At 41.0% G+C, this 22626-nt stretch overlaps 1 protein-coding gene across 2 annotated transcripts in view; it reads right to left on the bottom strand.

The window, feature by feature from the left end:
- Positions 1 to 10505: 10505 nt before the first annotated feature.
- Positions 10506 to 22626, bottom strand: part of LOC311064026 (GTPase IMAP family member 8-like) — a 44725-nt gene continuing 32604 nt past the window's right edge. For both annotated transcript variants that reach the window (XM_084083741.1, XM_084083742.1), the window contains exons 7-8: positions 14816 to 15409; positions 10506 to 14326 (exon numbers count right to left, since the gene is read on the bottom strand). In XM_084083741.1, coding sequence (XP_083939867.1) covers positions 13314 to 14326; positions 14816 to 15409 — 1607 coding nt within the window. In that variant the 3' untranslated portion in view covers positions 10506 to 13313. The remainder of the gene's footprint in view (positions 14327 to 14815; positions 15410 to 22626) is intronic.

Consider the following 22626-nt stretch of genomic DNA (forward strand, 5'->3'; position numbering starts at 1 on the left):
ACACACACACACACACACAGACAGACAGACAGACAGACAGACAGACAGACAGACAGACAGCCAGACACACACACACACACAGCACACGGCCTCCTTCAGATATTATTTTCTCCATATGCTGCACATGATAGTCTACGCAAGTAGCCTACGCATCATGCACAAAAACAACACTTAAATTCTTCTAAAACAATTCCTCTATGGCATCACTATGTTTGCCTGTTTGACTGAAATAAACGTGGCCTAAATGAATTGAGGGTCTCACTCACTGTATGAAAAGATACATAGTGCACGCATATGATCCACTCAAGTCCCGCACCCGCAGGTGCAGGACAAACAGCAGTTCATCAAATAGAAAAAATAAGTGCACACTGGTAGAAAAAGCGCCGCTATTTATGTATTGCTGTCAACGTTTCGATCAGTCAGAAGTTCATTAGGAATTTTAGATTTTCATTAGGAAACATGTAGCCTATGTATCCCACATTTTCAGGACAATTCCCGAAGAAGCAATAAATAAATAAATAGCGGCTGTGGTGGAAGTGGAAAGTAACTAGTACATGTACTCAAGTACTGTAGGCCTACTTAAATACAATTTTGAGTTATTTTTACTTTACTGGAGTATTTCCACATTTCAGTACTTTTACTTCTCCACTACATCTCAGAGGCAAATGTTCCTACTTTTACTCCACTACACAATTATTTGAAAACTTTAGTTAGTTACTTTGCAGATATACATTATTAAATTATAAAACATACATTAACCACTTTAGCCCAACTTTATACATAGGCTATTTGAAAATAGCCTACTGTATATACAAGATCACAATGCATCACCATGCGTTGTGAGCTTGTAGATCTGCTACCTATTTTCAAACATTTTAGTACTTTTACTTTAGGTACTTTAAGTATATTTTGATGCCAATCCTTTTGTACTTTTACTGAACATTGGCCTTTTACTTGTAACAGAGTAGCCTATTTCTTCCCATGTTTGCTACTTTTACTTAAGTAAAATATGATATCTGACTACTTCTTCCACCACTGAATAGCGGAGCTTTTTTCACTCACTGTAGCCTACTGTTTGATGGTGGTCGAACTTTATAGGCTATAAATAAAATATGAAGTAATGAGGGTCTCACTATAGGCCTAGCCTACTGTGTTTAGAACAATCCTCAAATATGAAGAACAAAGTGATGTGCAGTAGCTGATGTGTTGTCCGTCCACTAGGTATTTGACAATCCAAGTTCCTCCACTCTTTATAAAATGTCTGACAATAAAAAATAATAGCCTATACTATAGATGTATATCGAACAGGCACAAAGCACTTTTTTTTTCACTCTATGACCTCTGTACTATTTACAAATCTGTTAATAAAGTATTTAATCAATAAATAAAAAACAATAAAAAGTGTTTGGGGACGGGGCACAGCCGCGAAACCTCGCTCAAATAGAGACCCTGCGAGCGAAAATAGGAGGGGTGGACGACGTCGCTGCGCGGTTCGTTGTCGCTCGCTGTAGGTCAGGACGGTCTCATTGAAAAACATGTATTTTAATGAGATTTCATCGCCCGCTCGCGTCGGGTCGTGTCGCATCGCTGGCAGTGCGGATGGAGTGTCAAGCATACCAATGTGTTCGCTACAGATCACAGTTTTAAAATGCTGCGCCAACATATCTGATCTAGAAGCATAGGGCTTGTCAGGCAGCGACTGTTTTATGTTTGTAGATCAGATATTTAGCATAGGAGTAGAGCTGGAATGAGCACATTTGTGGAACATACCGATGTGTTCACTTGTTGCGCTGACATAGGGAGGAGGAGAAGAGACGCTTACATTAACTCAAGAGTTTAATGTAAGCTACAGATCACACAGTTTTATACGCTTTTTTTTTACATGATCTGCAGTTACGATTACAAGTTAGTGAAGTTACACATGCACGTTCCCAGTTAGCCTATTTTATAATGTTCTGCCTGCATGTAGTCTGACAATATATGTGAGCTGGTATGTTAATAGGTAGGCTATTTAAAAGACAATAGAATACCCCGCTGTGACCCGCAGCGCAGGGGGACAAGGTCGGATCGTCTGGAGCCAGGGGGGAGACACTGGCCAATGGAATAGCAGGAAACGGTCATTATGATCTTAACTCAGGCTGCGTATGGGGTGGGCTGACGGCCGTCACGGAAGTGTTAAACCCCTTGTGCTCTACCACATTGGTTCCCAAACTTTTTTCCTTATTAAGTATCCCTCAAGTTGTTTTGCCATGCCAATAGAGCTCAACATTTTTTTTTTGTATTCGATGCAGGCATCGCCCATTTTGGGCAGGAACCCCTTTTAGCACCTATACGTTTCAGGACGGGAACCCCTTCTGGGGTTCCTGTTGCTATGTACAGTATATAGCAACATATATTTTTGTATTTTTTGAATAAATATTTGTACGTTTTTCAGAAAACTTTGGTCAGGCTTTAGAAGGCGTTTTTAGAATCGACCTCAGGTCTAAATGGGTTATAGAACACACCACCAACACAAAGTTTCAGTCTTGGTATGAAAGGTAATCTGATCTCTGCTCCTTTTAGTTCTAGGTTCTCGTTTTGAAGTAACGCGTACATTGAAGTCACTGCTGAAGGAAGATGAACCTGGATGTGTAGAGCTGACAAAGAGGAAGTCAGTGCTCCCCCCCCCAAAATGTCTGAAGGATTCGAGTGGCTCGGATGATGACACTCAGATTCTGACTCAGTCATTGGAAGTTAAAGTGAGATGAATTTGCTTTCAGGGCCTTTAAACATATTTACCATATCCCTGTGGTGCAGTTTATATCATGTACAATGTAAGCAGAATGTGTAACAAGCGGATTCCACCGGGTACTGGAGTGTTGCGTTCTGGCTGCCAGCGCAGGTCGCAGCTTCTCGTGTGTGTAAAACTAATTTATTTTAATTCATTCTTTGTCCTTTTCTCTTGTCCCCCCCCCCCCCCCAGGAGAGATGCTGCACAACACTTCCTTGATGTGTACGATTCATCTCAGCCTCCCTCAGCTGCTACTAAAAGTCCCAAAAAGAATCTAGGTGACCGTGAACTTAAACGGGAGATCAAGGACCTGAAGGAGGAGAACGTAATATTGAAGAAGCAGGTTTTACAAGGTGATTCATATCACTCAATGAACCATTCGACAACTAAAACATATTGTTCTCTAAATAACTGGTTGCGTTATAGTAGGCTACTTTGTCATAAAGGTGAGTGATAACTAATTTGTTGTTTTCGGTACTGTCTAGAAGTGCCACAACTCTTAAAGAGGATGAAGGAGTTCATTGATGTGGCTCAGCAGTCTTCATCTCTGAGGATGAGACCCAGGATTACCACAACAACGGAGCGCCCGCCAGGGTCGCCACAGTCCAGTTCTCCATCTACCTACTCAACGCCACCCCGCCCCACTCCATCTCTCACTCCATCACTGACTGTCTCCACGTCCTCTAAGGTAGCCTAATTGTTTTTGGGGCGGTGTAGCCGCCCCCTATAAGTGAGTTTTGGACAGCGACCAAAAGATTTGTATACCCCCTAACCCTTCCATTGTTAATGCAAATCGATACTTTTGCAAAGTCAGCCAATCACATTACAGCTAGTGTCATCACCACTAACTGTAATGTAATTGGCTGACTTTGCAAATTCAGGACTGTGATTGGCTAGCGAAACACATGACACATGTGCAGCCCTATGAATAGCAGTACTTTAAAAAAAGTCGTTTATCCTTTTTTTAAAGTGAGTCATGTTGTGATGACCACACACCGCCCACTTCACACTGGGTGTGATTTTTTAATGAACAAATACAGCACAAGAAATAGATCTACAACTTGTCAGACTTGCTTTTAATGACTATGGAAGAGCTACATTTCTTACACTTATACCATGGTCTGGCTGAATATGATTTTCTGAGTGGTAGGCAGGCGTGTGTTAAAACAGTTGAATGCACACATACGGTAGTCTGGCTCACGTCTAATCACGTGTTCGAAATTCATTGTTGGTCCAAAATGTTACTATGTTACAATTGTCTAAGAGACTGTTGCCGCGTTTTGCATTCAAATGGTTCAACGCTCACCTAGGAGTTGATTATCCTTTATTTTGCACGTGATCTCTCAAACATATCCAAAAACAAAAAGTTTTGCAGACATTCATTCAGTTCACAGTTATTGAGTTTAAACGTAGACCAGTGATGTCATCAGAAGGCACTGAATCAATGTATATGTCACAGGTAGATTGGCATTCCAGGGAGATTGGAAGTGGAGCACTTGTTTTTAGGCTCGGGGCGGGGCTGCGATGCGAGGACGGCGACAACGACAACATGGATATACATACATACCGGCCTCAGTGGTGCACTTCGATAATTATTGGACTCCCCATCCACTACCACTGGGAGTCTGGGTTCGACTCCCGATTGGGACATTACTTTTTCAAACAACCGCGGACTACTTTTTTTCGCCGATAAAGTATAGTTTTGGACCATGACGGAGGCGTGCCGACTCAGCAGACCTTGAGGCCAAGTCGTCGCGCCCGAGCGCCTCCAGGCGCGAGTGCCCGCGACGACCGGCCGATGGTCTGCTAGTCGACTCAGCGCCGTTCGAGTTATATACCGATAGGGACAGAATCGTAAATGATGTTGGGGACTGCGTTTGCCCCAACTGCCACTCGCTGCACTAACATAGCCCGCCAGCCAGCCCCCTCAGGCTCGCCCCCTTGTGCTTTGTGTGTGTGTGCGCGCGCATGCGTGTGTGCGCGCAAGCATGTGGCCGTGTTCGTTTGCGCGCGTGTGCATGCGTGCGTGGTGTGGGACTCATGTCTGGCTTTTATTGCCCTCTAGCGTTGGTTCTAGAGAATTGCCTGGGGGGCGGACGGGCGGTGAAAATAAGCGCTTCTTTTCCAATCTCCCTGGAATGCCAATCTACCTGTAACATATATACTATATAGTCTTGTGTGATGGCATCACTGGTCCACATTAAACAAACAAAAAATCAACTCTCAATAACTGTCAAACTAATTGAATGTCTGTGAAACTGTTTACAGTTTAAGGATATGTTGGAGTTCTGTCTGTTGGGCTGAACAAATCATATTGTCTAACTTTAATGGTCACCTTGTGTCCTTGTCTAAACAGATGGAGATCCATCCTGGGACTGGCATATTAATAGATAAATTGGCATGGGCGTATGCCCAAAATGCGACTACGGCCACAGTGTATGTCCGGCATCTTCTCACAGCAGTTTTCCCGACCGAAGTACTATTGGTGAGCAACCTGCGAGGAGGCCACCGTGGTGTGGGAAGATGCTCGTCTTCCTCTAGACAAAAACAAACTGGTTGCCATTTACGGTACGTTTTCAGCTTTTCAATGGGGATTTCCTGATGTTAGTATTGTGTTAATTGTTTTCATGATGTTAGTATTGTGTTAATTGTTTTCATGATGTTAGTATTGTGTTAATTGTTTTCATTTTTGTTGTTCTTTTGTTCATTTGTAGGAGCAACTCTTGAGAAGTGGCCAGGGACCCTACTCTCCCACGGGAGGCATGCGTTAATCCGACAGACCTTTTCTCCGACTATGTGGCATCCGCGTGCGGTTAGGGTTAGGGTGCGGGTTTGGTTCGGGTTTAGTATTGGAAACGTCGGAGCGCTGCGCTGTCGGAGGAATGCGCTGTCGGACTAACGTACTGCACCCCTCTCCCACATCGGAACCACAATCAATGCCAAGATCACAGAGCTGCGGAACAAAAGCAAAACACCTGCTCCGAGCAAGTAAACATTTTCCAGGGTCTACTCTGCAGTAAACTGTTGTTTTATTTGTTTATCCTCCTATAATTTGACAAACCTCTGTCGTCGTCGTCGGTGGTCGGTGGTGTCATGGTGAAGCTGCCCGGTTCTCCTCAGTGGCTGCAATTGCTCTGAATTTTCACACAGCCATTGACCATTACCATCTGAACTTAACTGCAAAGCCTGTTTCTCAATTTCATCAAATCTCTGCTTATTATTAGCCATTATGTGTCAAACAATGGGAGATAACGTTGCCAGGTTTTGCAGGTTTCGCACGAGAAACATGCAGCAAGGTCTATGAAAACTACTTTCGCCTGCGCCCTTCACCGGGTATCATCTAGTTATTTGTTAATTTATGATACCAGTACCCTAATATGGAGTCCTTCATTTTATTTATTTATTTGAGGGCATACTTTTGAATGTTTTGGTGACATGCCAACTTGCACATAAAACACCACGCTAGACTTCACCAACACAGACTTTAGACACGTTGGATTTTTCAACCTTGATCATATTTAATGTACAACTGTGAATAAATCTTTGAAATTGGTGCTGTATTGACCCAGATCGCTTCAGTTGGTAGCTGCTTTTCCCACATGTCCATACTGCACTACCCTGGTTGGAGGCACCAGGGTAGTGCAGTATGGACATGTGGGAGAAGCAGCTACCAACTGAAGCGATCTGGGTCAATACAGCACCAATTTCAGAGATGATGTTAAGGTTGGAATATATATATATATATATATATATATATATATATATATATATATATATATATATATATATATATATATATATATATATATATATATATATATGTTTGTTGGCATTTTATTGTTCCAGGTTCAGATTTTACACAAATTGTGATGGCTTTTATTTTATATGGTTGTTTTATATTGTTTGCAGTTTACATTTTGGAAACTGTTAAAATCTTTATTGTTATTGTTCACTTTCATTTATTTACTTTTGTATGAATTTAACTCACAGCTCATAATAATGGGTTAGGATAGGGTTAGCGGAGGACTTCTCTACTGGGACTTCAGTAAAATGTTTTCAGTCAAGACGTCTTGACATAAAAAAACAGATTAAAGAATTTTTGCATTCGCCATCTCCATTTGAAAGAAAGTCTGTTTTTAAGGGTTTTGCTTTGTTTAAATAAATGTCTAAGACTAAGGTATATTGTGGATTATATTTTGGGAATGGTATGTTCACTAGGCTGTGCATTATATTGTTTGCAGTTTACATTTTGGAAACTGTTAAAATCTTTATTGTTATTGTTCACTTTCATTTATTTACTTTTGTATGAATTTAACTCACAGCTCATAATAATGGGTTAGGGTTAGGGTTAGGTTCATAAAGTGTATTTTTTTAATACTGCTAATTTAATGACATTTAAGAATCTTATAAAAAAAACATAAAGAGAGCATAGTTATCAAACACTTCACATATAAAAAGTATATGTTTTTTATAACTATAAGGTAATATTAATTGGCTGACATATAACAACCCACTGAGCATTTTTCGGGCTATTAGACGTCTAAAATACGTCTAAGGGCTTGGTTAAAACAGGGTTATAATTGGTCTAACAGTGAAAGTTTTTTAGACGTCTAGGCTTAGCCTAGATGTTGATTAGCAGTTTTTTAAGCGTCTATTTATAGACGTCTATATTATAGCCGTTGAAATGACGTCTATAATATAGACGTCTATATATAGGCGCTTAAAAAACAGAAAATCAACGTCTAGGCTAAGCCTAGACCGCTAAAAAACTTTCACTGTTAGACCAGTTATAACCCTGTTTTAGACAGAGGTCTAATAGCCGACTATGGCTCACTGGGAATCTTATAAAAATCATATACAAGAAGCCTACCTTTCTTGTAAATTAAATTCATAAAAACGTACAAAATACATATATATATAATGGTATTTATTCATATATGAAAATGATATATCTCATATAATTGAAAACTACAAACATTATATGGAACGTGTAAGGAAATGGCAGTTTGCCATGTACTTAACTCATATATCACATACATGTTGTTTACTTGATTCATACATAATTCGCTTTATTTTCTTATATGAGGATTATATGAAAGGGGACACTTTCAAGAGTTCACATATAAGACATACATATAAAATGGAATATGTACATTACATGACATATGACATAAATAAAGACTTACTATTGGAGGACACAGGAAATCATGTTTCTACTACCTTTTTTTCCATATGGGTCTTACCGAAACAAAAAGGAAAAAGAAAATACAAGCATATGACCTAGTATAATCTAACAAAAGCGGATAACAAACTGGTAACAGAGAAAGATGTCACCCTCCCCTATACACTACCAAGGCAGTAAGTAATACTCCCCACTAGTGTTTAACACTGGGATTCCCGGGATGCGGGAATCCCGGGAATTCGAGGTTATTTAGCGTCCCGGGAATTGACTTCGGTTCCCGGGGTCCCAGAGTTTTTTTTTCTTGTTAGAAATGAATACTAACTAGAAAAAGTGCTCCTCGGAGCACAGGTCTCCGCCAGGTCAGGTACGTTACTCTGGCCTTCTGGTGGCGCTATAATAGGCTTATGTGAAAAGGGTGCCATTTATTCTTAGGTCTTTCACGGCAATCAGACACTGCATTAATGATTTGAGGCATTTTGTTCCAAAAATGTGTTTTGCTAAATGTGCGTGTGAAATTCCACGGAAATCGCAAGCTGCGTGCATAGTTTGAGGCTTTTTGTTAAAAACGGACCAATCCTGCAAACTTTGGAAGCCAACCATAGGCAATGAGGATGGAATACGGGAAATCGGATAGATCCGTGACTATAGAGATACTGTGTACCGATTTGCATGACGTTTGGATAAAATCTGTAGGAATAATGTAAAAAAATGTGTTTTGCACAAATCGGCCTCCTGGTGGCGCTATAACAGGCCCATGTGAAAAAATTGGGGCAGAGGTTCTGAATTGCCATCCAGGGAGTGTGTGTGCACAGTTTGGGAGCGAACGGGCCAACGGTGCCAGAGATTAGCTGGTAACACACAGACAGGACGGACGGACACACACACACACACACACACACACACACACACACACACACACACGGACACACACACGGACGGACGGACGGGGTGGAAAACATACTCTCTCGCCATGCCTTTCGGCCTGGCGGAGACAATAAGTCGAAAGGCCTATCTACAGCGCGGAGGAATTACTATTATAATTAGCCAAGTTACTTGCGGCGTTGCCGACCAGGGCAGGGTCCCATCGTCACGTTGTGAAATATGGGACGCACTGAATGTAACAGTAATGAACAAAATAAAACACAAGTGGCCGTGATCCCCCCTGCTTGCCCTGCGCACGCTGATTTCACCGTTTCCTCTGCTGTCACTACGGTAGACAACGGGAGGCATGCGTTAATCCGTAGACAACAGTTGACTAGTTGAGATTCAACCAAGTGAAACGCTGCATAAACAGTAGGTAGGTTTGATCTAGCCTATATTCCAGCTTAAAATGCACGCAAGCCAAGCAATGCTTTTGATAGAGAGAGAGGAGAGAGCTGGAGAGAGAGAGAGAGCAAGAGAGAACGCGTGCGAGAGAGAGAGAGAAAGTATTAGACCGATGTGGTCCGATTAATGTAGCCTACCCTACCTACACTTGCATTTTAGAACGTTCAAACTACCATTTTACTAGAACTACCCAGTAGAACAAGTGAACTGCCTGTCTCTTTGATTGTCAGTGGCAGCGCATGCATGTGCACATCAAAATCACACTACAAAACCCGACATTTGATCAACAACAAAATATAGATGAATACATTTGACAACATACATCCCAAAATTGGGAAGTCTTAATATTCAGCAAGTAGCCTAATATAAATTAATAACTGCAAACAAATTACAAGTTTAGGCTATCAATATCCTACAAAAGTAGAGATAAGCTGTGACCTCACCGGCGCTCTGATGGACAATACATAAATAATCCTTTTGCAAACAACATCCATGTTCTGTTCTCTTGTCAACAATGATACAAATGGAACGTTTATTTCAGCAGCTAGAATGTGATAGTTTGACATTGTTTGAGTGCGTTTTGGGTGCACAGCGCAGCTCCTCGTTTAAGTTAATTGTCTTCACCTGCTGCTGTGCTACTGTGCAACAGGGCAGATCTCCGCCAGGCCAGGTGGCCATACCCAGGCCCATGAAATTCATAGGCAGTCATAGTAGCAAATTAGAACGAAATCTGCTCAAACTGACTCATATACTGATACAGAGCCATATATAGACTATATAATGTCGCTGATGGGTGGAAAAACTGTTCCTTTTAAAAATGTAAAATGGTGAAAATAGCCAATCTACAAGCTATAATTATTCATAATTAAGAAATACTATATTTATTGATTTAAAAAATCAACTTAAGTCATTATTAGTGCAAGTTCATAGGTGGACACAATAGGGACATTTGGGCACCTCGATGTAAAATTGTCTATTTAAGTATCTACATATAAATGCATTTTAGTGGGCACTTTTTTTTTTTTTTTTTTTTACCCTTTAACGGGAATTCCCGGGAAGCCCGGGAAAAGGTCTGAAAATTCCCGGGAATTAAAATGAGCTATTTCCCGGAAAATGTTAAACACTACTCCCCACTGATGTCAGGACAGCAGTCACTGCCCATCTTTCACCGCAGGCTGAAAACCCACCTCTTCAGGAAACACTACCCTTCCCCTTAGCCTTGCCTACAGTACTTGTTGTCAATTATTTGTATGAGCTCTTGTTTTATTGGATCTTGATACACTTATTTGTTTTAGCTCTTGTTCATTTGATTTTCCTATTTGTCTCATCTGTTTAAGAAAGTAGGTAGCTGATATATTGCACTTTTACCTTAGCGCTAGGTATGCTCTTTGCTTGTTTGAGAAGAGAATACACTTAAAACTTCTGGTGATTAGTAGTTGTCTTGCCTACCTATGTTGAATGCACTTATTGTAAGTTGCTTTGGATAAAAGTGTCTGCTAAATGACTGTAATGTAATGTAATGTAGTACATTATCCAGAACTTTAATCCACGGCAATTCTAAGAAAACAGAAACACAGTGCTGGTGTTTGGAGGCACCACTACATACCATATACTGTACATAGATAAGAAAGTATAGGCTATGTTAATAATCAATAATACATAAGAAAGGATATAGACTATGTTAATAATCAATAATACATAGATAAGAAAGGACATATACTATGTTAATAATCAATAATACATAAGAAAGGATATATACTATGTTAATAATCAATAATACATAAGAAAGGACATATACTATGTTAATAATCAATAATACATAGATAAGAAAGGACATATACTATGTTAATAATCAATAATACATAGATAAGAAAGGACATATACTATGTTAATAATCAATAATACATAAAAAGGGATATAGACTATGTTAATAATCAATAATACATAGATAAGAAAGGACATATACTATATTAATAATTCATAATACATAGCTCATCATCGTCATCATTCGAGTGCCCTCGAGATCTGCAACACAAGCTGCTTCCACTGGTCTCTGTTGCTCATTGCCACCCCAAGTTCATTCACAGTCAGTCCTGTGTCCCTACTCAGAACATCTGGAAATGTGAGTGGTCTGGTTCCTCTTGATGGGCATGGTAGTCTCCACAGAAGAATATCTGAAATGACCTGGACTTTTGCTCTGTGGCAATGTCCAGCAAAGCAGAGTCTTCTTTGTGCCACAACAACTGAGTTGGAAGGGATGCCACCATAAATCTGAGCTTTAGTGGGATGGTTCCTCCATGAAAGGTTCTGGACACGCATGAGAAGTCTTGTGTATGTTCCGTCAAGACGATCCCGAAGCTCCTTATTCATTGTCTATGTTTCGGCACCATACAGAAGGATACTTTCACAGGCTTTGAACAGGTTGATCTTCGTAGCTCTTGAGATGTCTTACTGCCATATAAGATGTAGCTTATTGCAAGCACTCCAGGCCTGTCCTTTCCTTGTCAGGAAGTCCTTGGATCGTACTGACTACATACGATGCAAGGTATTTGAATTCCTCAGTTTATTTGATGGCACTGCCGTTTATAGAGCAGATGGTTGGATGATCAGAGTCTTCATTCAGAAGCAGCTGACACTTCTAGTGATGTTAAAAGCTCTTGAGCAGAGGATATGTGTTCAGCTATCAGTGCGATGTCATCTACGTAGTCAAGGTCGGTCAGACACTTCTGACTTTGTGAGACCTTTTGGAGGAGATGGTGTCTAATGCTTGCCTCGCATGACAAAGAGAAAAGGAGCAAGTGTGTCATCCTGAAGGATGCCTGTGGTTGTCTGGAATTCCTTTGTTGGTTCCTCAATGCTCTGCACAAAGCAGACAGGGCTCTCATACATCACTGCTATTGCTTTCACCATTTCTTTGCTGTTCACGCTATCGAATGCTGTACAAAAATCTACAAAAATGATGGAAGCTTTCTTCTTTGATACCCGAAATTCTTCGATTATTCTCATTAGAGCAAGAATCTGTGCTAGAGTTGATCTTTTCCTACGGAAACCGTTTTGGTTCCTACGGATAACTGGGTCAATATGAGGTGTTATCCGGTTAAGCAGAAGATAATTGTAGATTTTGGAAGCAATGGTTGACAAGCATATACCTCTGTAGTTCCCAGGCTGCTGGAGGTCGCCTTTCTTGGGTAAAGGTATGAGGCTAGATATGGAGAAGGCGGTGGGTTTGTTGCCCTTGCGTGTTTCGTTACAGGACATGATGAGCTCTTCATGATATAATTCATGCTTCTATATGAAGGCAGCAATACCGTCGGATCCAGGTATGTTTGACTTGCCGATTCCTTTGATGATGGACTGCAGTTCATCCATTGAAAAGGGGTCTGTCCTGATAGGTAGTTTGTCAGAAACCTTTAGGTTATAGAATGGAGCGCTTAAGTCGACACTGGCTGCTGATAGGGATTACCAAGGAGTTTACTGAAGTGTTCATACCAGGTGTTCAATACATAGATTTAAAAGGACATAGGCTATGTTAATAATCAATAAAGATGTCAAAGTCAGGAGGAGAGATGTGTGAGGACTGATGATTCAGCTTCATGGTCAATGGAGCCGATCACCAGCTGAGCCCACCTAGTTAAATAGCAGATCTGCAAATCGTTTCTTTACATAATCAATACAACATTTGACTAATTAAACACATAGTTTTACATAATCAAGATGAAGATGTACTAATTAAACTTTATTTCACAGTCAAACCATGTGATTGACTGATGAATATATTATAATCAGTTACACAGCATGTGTTTTAGATGTGTATTCTACATAATGATCTCAGCAGATGGAGCACATTGCTGAGTTTCTTTGAATTCATTGATTTGCTCTTGTGCTTGTTTTCTGGCCTCGTCTTCATATTCTTTTTTTCTGTTTTTCATATTCTCTCTGTCGTTCCTTTTCTTCTTCTTCTTTTATTTTATTTTCATGTTTTTCTTTTTCCTTTTCAAGCTCTTTCTCAAGCTTTTTTATTTTCTTCTGATCTTCTTATTTTCTCTCTTGATCTTCCTTGGTTCTTTTCGTCTGCAATTGTTTTTGTTTGTTCTCCCAAGCCTCTCGTTCTTTTCTCATTTCTTCTGCTAATTGTTTCTCTCTCTCTAAGGCCTCAATTCTTTCTTTTCGGTTCTTTCGTTCAGTTTCCTCTTCTTTCTTCCTTTTTCTGTCCTCCTCTTCCAATTGTTCCTGCTCTTTCTTAATAGAATCCTCCTTTTTTTTAAGTTGTGCCTCTCTTTTTTCTCTCTCCTTTTCAATCTCAGCTTCCATTTCTTTATTCAATGCTTGAATGTGTTCTACATGTTTTGTTTTCAGGGCCACAATCTCATCTTCCTTCTTCTTTAACATCTTCTCCATTTGTTTTTTAATGGCTGCTTCAGCTTCTTGGAACATCTCAGTGGTGTAGCATCCCCCTCCATTCTTCTTCACCATCTCCTCAACCTTCACCAGCAGATCACTGACCTGCTTACGGTTGTCATTATCGTGGTTGTTGAAGACGTGGTACCTTCCTCCACAGTCAGCAATCAGCTTCTTAAATGGATCATCACACTCTTTGATGTAGTCCTCAATGGACTGACCCTCGCGCTCTAATGTGTCTCCTCGTGTGAAAAGAATGATGGTGAACATCTTGGAATTTACTCCAAAGGCTTTCTGGATCAGCTTCAATGACTCTTTATCCTCTGGTGTGAGTCGGCCAATTTGAACCACCAACAGGAACACATGAGGCCCCGGGGACAGTAGACTGATGCATTTTATCATCTCCTGATTAACCTCTTCCTTGGGCAGATCTGTATCGAGCAAACCAGGTGTGTCAACTACAACAACAGGACGGCCATCTACCTCACCATCTTCTATATCGCAACACTTGGTGACTGACTTTTGAGAGGCCTTGAATGGAAATCTATTCTTCTGACCCAGAATAGTGTTTCCTGAGGAACTTTTTCCATTGCCTGTCTTCCCTACCAGCACCATCCTGAGGCAGTCTCTGCTCTGGTTGTCGTTATCACCTGAAATATAAAGAGATATTCAATTACTAGTACAATTGTTACATAGTTAAAACTGAAGTTTTTATTTTGATGTGTCCTTTATTTTTGCCAGGACAGTACCATTTGGTACAAAAAACGGTCCACATAAAGTCCATATCAAGTCAAGGCTGATGACAGGTTTCTTTTAAGGAGGTTTATAAAAAACCTTTACATTTACGCAAAGGTGATTCTAAAGTAATCTGCAGCTCATTGTATGTTCAAGGTGCATAGACAGACAAAGCTGTTTTGATCTAGCAGAGTGTACTTGAGACAATTTTCAGACTGGTACTTGCACAGTAGTTGCTGGGAAATTTGAAGACTACAAGGCCTATTAAATAATGTGCATTTTTCTCATAAGCTACCCGATTTAAATGAAGTGCAGTGGTGAGCCTGTCTGACTTTTTAAACAGATTATCAATATGCACAACAGATGAAATATGACACACATAAGCTAACAAACTAAATACTCACTTCTGCATTTTTTTTCAAACTTTTTAAGCTCTGCCTGTAGCTTGGTGATGCGTTTCGTCTGGGCCTTGAACAACATGTCTCTTGTGAAGCAGGGTGGTCTACCCTCCAGGGGTCTCATCTTTTCTACAGCATCCAACAACTTAGGAACGTGTGTGCTGTCCTTAATGTTGAAGACAATGGATTGGATTCCACAGGTCTGGAAGTCGGTGTCTTCATCTGCTGGGGTGGTTGAATCAGACTCTACAGTATGCAGAACCATGATGAAGTCATTGACCTCAGAGCTGAATACATCCTGGAGGCTCTGTAACTCTGTCTTGTCTTCATCAGTGAGAGGACCCAGAGGAACAGCCATCAGGAAGGCATGGACGCCTTCAGGATCACAATGAGAGACACATGTCCATGCATTGTTCATAAATGTGTCCATAGATGTTTCACACAAGGCAGGCAGGTCCACCAGGTTCCGCCCACACACCTCCCCCTGTCTCTTCACACACTCTGTAGAAGGACCAGACCCCGGGTCTTTGGTTTGACCCAGAATGGCGTTGGCGGCAGAAGTCTTCTCAGCTCCTCTTCTGCCACACAGCACCAGGTTCACTGTAGGTGAGTCAATATATGAGAAAATGTCACTTAACCCCCAACAAAAATTATACAAAAGGTTATGAAAGGATTCTGGTAGTATTGGGCATGCTGAATAACATACTAAAAGTTTAGCAAAATATACTCCCCAGAAAGACGCCATTTTCCAGATGGCGTCCCAGATGGCTTCGGGGAGCTTAAAATGGCTACAGTATATCTCAAATGGAAAAAATGTTACAAAGGATTTTCAACTGATTATGGTACCTCTATGCATGCTTAAGAGCATGCAAAAACTCTAGGAAAAAATACTGTCATTTTTAAGATGGCGTCCAAGATGGATGCCGGGAGATTAAAATGGCTATATCTCAAATGAAACTAGAAAAAGTGCTCCTCAGAGCACAGCTCTCCGCCAGGTCAGGTAAGTTATTGTGGCCTCCTGGTGGCGCTATAATAGGCCAATGTGAAAAGGGTGGCATTTCTTCCTCGGCTTAGTGGGAATGTGCATGCAAATTTTCACGGAAAGCGCACGCCACATTCATGATTTGAGACATTTTGTTCAAAACGGACCAATCCTGCAAACTTTGGAAGTCAACCTTAGCCAATGAGGATGGAATATGGGAAATCGGACAGATCAGGGTTGATCACATGACTGTAGAGATACTGTGTACCGATTTGCATGAAGTTTGGTTAAAAACTGTAGGAGTAATGGGAAAACAGGCCCATGTGAAAGATTTGAGGCAGAGGTTCTGAATTGGCATCCAGGGAGTGTTTGTGCACAGTTTCGCAGCGACCGGGCCAACGGTGCCAGAGATTAGCTGCTAACACACGGACAGGACGGACGGTCACACACACACACACACACACACACACACACACACACACACACACACACACACACACACACACACACACACACACACGGACGGACGGACGGACGGAGGGTAAAACATACTTACTCTCTTGCCATGCCTTCGGCCTGGCGGAGACAAAAAGAAAGTTACAAAGGCTTTTTCAACAGATTCTGGTACCCTATGCACGCATAAGAACATGCAAAGAATCAGGTAAACATACCTGCTGGAAAGGCGTCCTTTTCAAAATGAATGGGCTGCCTGGAGCTTAAATTGGTTATATCTTAAAATTGGTTACTATTCAACCTAGAAAGGTGGTTTTGGTGTTGAACACAATTATGCCACATTTATTGTGGTCTTCATTCATCATCATCCTCAGGCTCCTCTGGAAGAAACTTGCTTTGTGGATTGTCACATTCCTGAAGTTGACATGGTCATGGCAATGGCATGTGACTTCACTCTCCCAAAAAACATAAAAAACTAGAAAAAGTGCTCCTCAGAGCACAGGTCTCCGCCAGGTCAGGTAGGTTATCGTGGCCTCCTGGTGGCGCTATAATGTGAAAAGGGTAGCATTTCTTCTTAGACCTTTGAAGGCAATTGGACGCTGCATTCATGATTTGAGGCATTTTGTTCCAAAAATGTGTTTTGTTAAATTAGACCTGCTGGTGGCGCTATAACAGGGCAATGTGGAAGGGTGGCATGTCTTCCTCATTGTAGTGCAAATGTGTGAGCAAACTTTCACCGCAATCGGACCCGGCGATGATTTGCGGCATTTTGTTGAAAACGGGCCACTCCTGCAAACTTTAGATATCAATCTTAGCCAATCAGGATGGAATATGAAAAATCTAACAGATCCATCTTGATTACATGACTATAGAGATCATGTGTACCGATTTGAGTGAGATGTGGATACAATCTGAAGGAGTAATATCCAAAAATGTGTTTTACATGAGTCGGCCTCCTGGTGGCGCTATAAAAGGCAGCTGTGAAAAATGCAGGGCAAACGTGTTTCCTTTGGCCTTTAGGGAGTACACATACAAAGTTTTACACAGATCGGTGCAATTATAGATAAAAACACGAATCGGCCTGTTATAGCGCCACCATGAGGCTGATTTGAAAAATGTCAAGTGGCATTTCTTCCTCAGCCTAGTGGGAATGTGCGTGCAAAATTTCACGGAAATTGCATGCTGTGTTCATGATTTAAGGCATTTTGTTCAAAATGAAGCACTCCTGCAAACTTTGGCTATTCTTAACCAATCAGGATGGAATATGAAAAATCTGAAAGACACGTTTTGTTTAATGACTATAGAGATACTGTTTACCGATTTGCGTGACGTTTGGACAAAATCTGTAGGAGTACTGTCAAAAAATGTTTTGCAAAAAGCGGCCTCCTGGTGGCGCTATAACAGGCCCATGTAAAGAAATTGGGGTAGAGGTTCTGAATTGGCATCCAGGGAGTGTGTGTGCACAGTTTGGGAGCGATCAAGGCAACGGTGCCAGAGATTAGCTGGTCACAGACGGACGGACGGACGGACGGACGGACGGGGTGCAAAACATACTCTCTTGCCATGCCTTACGGCCTGGCGGAGACAATTAAAAAACAGAAAATTAATGTCATAGAACCTTTAAATATCGCTGCCTTAATTGCAGAGGCAGCTGCCTTGATGCCAGAGGCAGCTGCCTTGATTGCAGACCTACCCATGCGTTTGGGCATGTCTGGATAGGTGAAACGTAGGTCCATAATGAAACTGATTCAAATGGTGAAATCAGTATCATCAAAAGGATTTTTTTCCAAGATTTTTTGTATGTGTAGAGGTGCCACAATAAATTGAGATTTTAAGCTCCCGGCTGCCATTTTGAACGGCATATTGGAAATGAAGCCTTTCAGGAAGGTATATTTCCCTACATTTGTAGTATGTTCTTAAGCATGTCTAGCTACCATAATCATAGGTACCATAATCTGTTGAAAAATCCTTTGCAACATTTTTTCCATATAGCCATTTTAAGCTCCCCGCAGGCACCTGGGACGCCATCTTGAAAATGGCAGCTTTCTGCTGAGTATATTTTGGTAAACTTTTAGTATGTTACTTAGCATGCCCAATACTACCAGAATCCATTGAAAAACCTTCTGTATACATTTTTGGGGGTTAAACCTACTGTATTGACTCACCTACATTACATTACAGTCATTTAGCAGACGCTTTTATCCAAAGCGACTTACAATAAGTGCATTCAACATAGGTAGGGAACGAAGCTACTAATCACCAGAAGTATTAAGTGCATTCTCTTCTAGAACAAGCAACTAAGAGTAGGAAATAGGAAAATCAAATGAGCAAGAGCTAAAACAAATAAGTGTATCGAATAAACAATATCCAATAAAACAAGTTTGTACAACTAGTTAACTCATTGAGTGCCATTAACGTGTTTCACGTGTTTTTACCGCTATGGCACAACGTGCCAATGACGTGTTTGACATGTTTTTGAAAAAAAAGTAAAAATATTAAAAAAACATGTTCAGAACCGAAGATATCATTATCTGAAGATTTGCAGCTCCATCCACTCCTTGTTTAACTTCTAACTGACAAAGGCTGTATCTTGCTTCCAAAGCACTTTTTTTTTACTTTAAAAAAAACTCTGGCACTGGGACAACATAGCCAGAAATAATTCTGGCAATTCTGGTAGTGTTTCCTGAAGAGGTGGGTTTTCAACTTAAACTTGGACCAATACAAAATCATAATAAACGGCTGACATTTGTACTTTTAAGGCTACAGTGTGGTTTAAGTTTAACAAAATTAAAATACAAAAAGTGGTGTTTCATTTTGGTGTAGAAAAATGAAAACCAAAGAAGTCTTTAATTTTTTATATTATTTCACACCACACGCTACTGCGTCCTTAGCCAAGGGGGCGTCACCATTTTACTCAAACGTGAAGAGAACTCCACACTTGCCGCTGTGTGCTTAAATGCTTTGAGAAATCATATCAATACAGATGACCACTGCACAGCAGGGGGCTTACAGGACATACAGTAGGCACAAGGGTATGCTTCAAATAAACTCTATTTAGACTGTTTTGGTTCTCATATAGGTCTTATTTAATGTTAAACCATGAACAGGGCGTGCCTGCAGAGCGGTGCACACACAGCCATCATGACATTTTGTTCTAATGAGCAATTTATTATGAATGGCTATGGGCATGTAATGAGCTTTGGCCTCCTCAAAGTAATCCAACTTTATATATCACTTTTCTAGTGATAAGAGTCTAGGATAGCGGTCTATCCTGTAGAACAGTTGTCTCATGATTTAGTTGGAATTCTCCTTTAGACAAAAGCTTATCCAAGAGACAATCGGACAGCTGGTGTTTGAATGAGATGAGCCACACACACACACACACACACACACACACACACACACACACACACACACACACACACACACACACACACACACACACACACACACACACACACACACAGGCAGTCACACACTTTACTGGGTCTGCATTTTAAGCACTGTATTCAGACAAAACAAATGTACCGAGAGCATTACCTCCAATTCATTTACGAGCAAAGCTTTACAAATGAGTGTTTAGTATCGCCTTACAGTAGTAGACGATCTATTCAGAACTGTAACATCATCAAACAGAACTGGATTATATTACACAATGTTCCAACTATGAAACAACTGTTGCCTGAACTTCCCACTTTTGTCACTAGGGGGGGCCCTACCCTACAGGATAAACTAGTGCACCCCCCCTACCCTACAGGATAAACTAGTGCACAGCCATCAAAGACTTCTTGGCTTCACTAACCTGTTGGTAACTTTCCTCGCTGTCACTGTTGTCATTGTAGCTGTTTTTATAAAACAAATATCTAGACTCATTGGTGTGTTTACCAATACGACATATAAGATGAATCATTTTGCTAACTTCAACACTTCTTTTGTAGCATACTGCCTTGAATATCCATGTTGTTGCTTCTATGTAGGAGAACAAAAAGGACATGTTAAGACTCAGTGAGCACAATCCTACCGTTCACACAAACAAATCAAATCATACCATCAAGTCATCTCTAATGACATGAGAGGCAGTGACAGACTAAAAGAAAACTCCCTCTAACAGAAACCTTTGGGTCACTTTAAACTTCAGGACTGAATGATGACGTTTATTGTTTTTTTTGCCGTTGCTCTCATGTCCTTCCTCCCTATAGATCTAGTTAACCACACTGTTAGACCTTGATGAAGACTTAAAGAGTTAACTTGCTCACAACAAACTCTAATAGGGAACGTGAGCTGGGTTTAGACCGTCGTGAGAGAGGTTAGTTTTACCCTACTGATGATGTGTTGTTGCACTAGTAATCCCGCTCAGTAGGCTACGAGAGGAACCGCAGGTTCAGACATTTGGATGTTTTAATGTGAACGAAACCAATTAACTTCCTGAATAGATAGATCCCTTTAGTCAGTTCAGATGTACTAATGAAGTGTCCCCCTCGGTAAAGTGTGTTTAATGAACTGTAACTGTTCACTAAACATTGTTGTCCAGACTACTACAGACTGTAAGTTAAAGTCAGTACAGTAGATCAGTCAGTTGTAAGGTGTGAAAAAGCACATGCAACTCTCTGTGGGGCCAGTGTGGAGTTCTGTTCATGTTTGAATAAAATGGAGACGCCACCCTTGGCTTAGGACGCAGTAGCACGCGTGTTTAAAGAATGAAACACTTTGGTATTTTAGTTTATTAGCCTGGACCAATACAAAATCATAATAAACGGCTGACATTTGTACTTTTAAGGCTACAGTGTGGTTTAAGTTTAACGAAATTAAAATACAAAAAGTGGTGTTTCATTTTGGTGTAGCAAAATTAAAATACCAAAGAAGTCTTTCATAGTTGATATTATTTCTCATGAGTGACACCACACGCTACTGCGTCCTAAGCCAAGGGGGCGTCATAATTTTACTCAAACGTGAAGAGAACTCCACACTCGCCTCTGGGTGTTTAAATCCTTTGAGAAATCATATCAATACAGATGACCGCTGCACAGCAGGGGGCTTACAGGACATACAGTAGGCACAAGGGTATACTTCAAATAAACTCTATTTAGACTGTTTTGGTTCTCATATAGGTCTTATTTAATAATAAACCATGAACAGGGCGTGCCTGCAGAGCGGTACACACACAGCCATCATGACATTTTGTTCTAATGAGCAATTTATTATGAATGGCTTTGGGCATGTAATGAGCTTTGGCCTCCTCAAAGTAATCCAACTTTTTATATCACTTTTCTATATCACTTTTCTAGTGATAACAGTCTAGGATAGGTCTATCCTGTAAAACAGTTGTCTGATTATTTTGTTGGACTTCTCCTTAGACAAAAGCTTCTCCAAGAGAAAATCAGACAGCTGGTGTTTGAATGAGATGAGACACACACACACACACACACACACACACACACACACACACACACACACACACACACACACACACACACACACACACACTTTACTGGGTCTGCATTTTGAGCACTGTATTCAGACAAAACAAATGTACCGAGAGCATTACCTCCTATTCATTTGCGAGCAAAGCTTTACAAATGAGTGTTTAGTATTGCCTTACAGTAGTAGACAATCTATTCAGAACTGTAACATCATCACACAGAACTGGAGCATATTACACAGTGATCCAACTATGAAACAACTGTTGCCTGAACTTCCCACTTTTGTCACTAGGGGGGGCCCTACCCTACAGGATAAACTAGTGCACAGCCATCAAAGACTTCTTGGCTTCACTAACCTGTTGGTAGTCTGGGAGGGTTAGCGTCGGAGCTTGGACAGCAGGGGCGCGGCCACTGCGTTGTGATTCAAATCAACAGCCAATGAAGAAAAGGGGGCGGGATCCACATGCAGTGGGTGATGCATCTAAATAGGATCGACGGGAAGCAATTTCCCCTTGAGAAATTTCGGCCGCCATTGTTGTGTACTGCTGTTTGCCTCTCGTCGGACTTTTTAGACGAGTTGCACAGCTCTCAGACCGGTAAGAGGCGTGTCCGCTCAGATTCAGAGCGTGACGTACATCCCGCCCACAAATACCAGGGCTGTGGCCCAGAAGTTCCTCGCCAGAGCTGGCGAAAACTTCTGGGAACTCAGATTAACCTGTTGGTAACGTTCCACGCTGCCTGTCACTGTTGTCATTGTAGCTGTTTTTATACAACAAATATCTAGACTCATTGGTGTGTTTACCAATAAGACAGATTAATCATTTCGCTAACTTCAACACTTCTTTTGTAGCATACTGCCTTGAATATCCATGTTGTTGCTTCTATGTAGGAGAACAAAAAGGACAATTTTAGACCGACTCAGTGAGCACAATCCTACCATTCACACAAAAAACCAAATTATC

This window comes from Gymnoscopelus microlampas, assembly GCF_963454915.1.
Source record: "Gymnoscopelus microlampas genome assembly, chromosome: 17".
NCBI classification, from domain to species: Eukaryota; Metazoa; Chordata; class Actinopteri; order Myctophiformes; family Myctophidae; genus Gymnoscopelus; species Gymnoscopelus microlampas.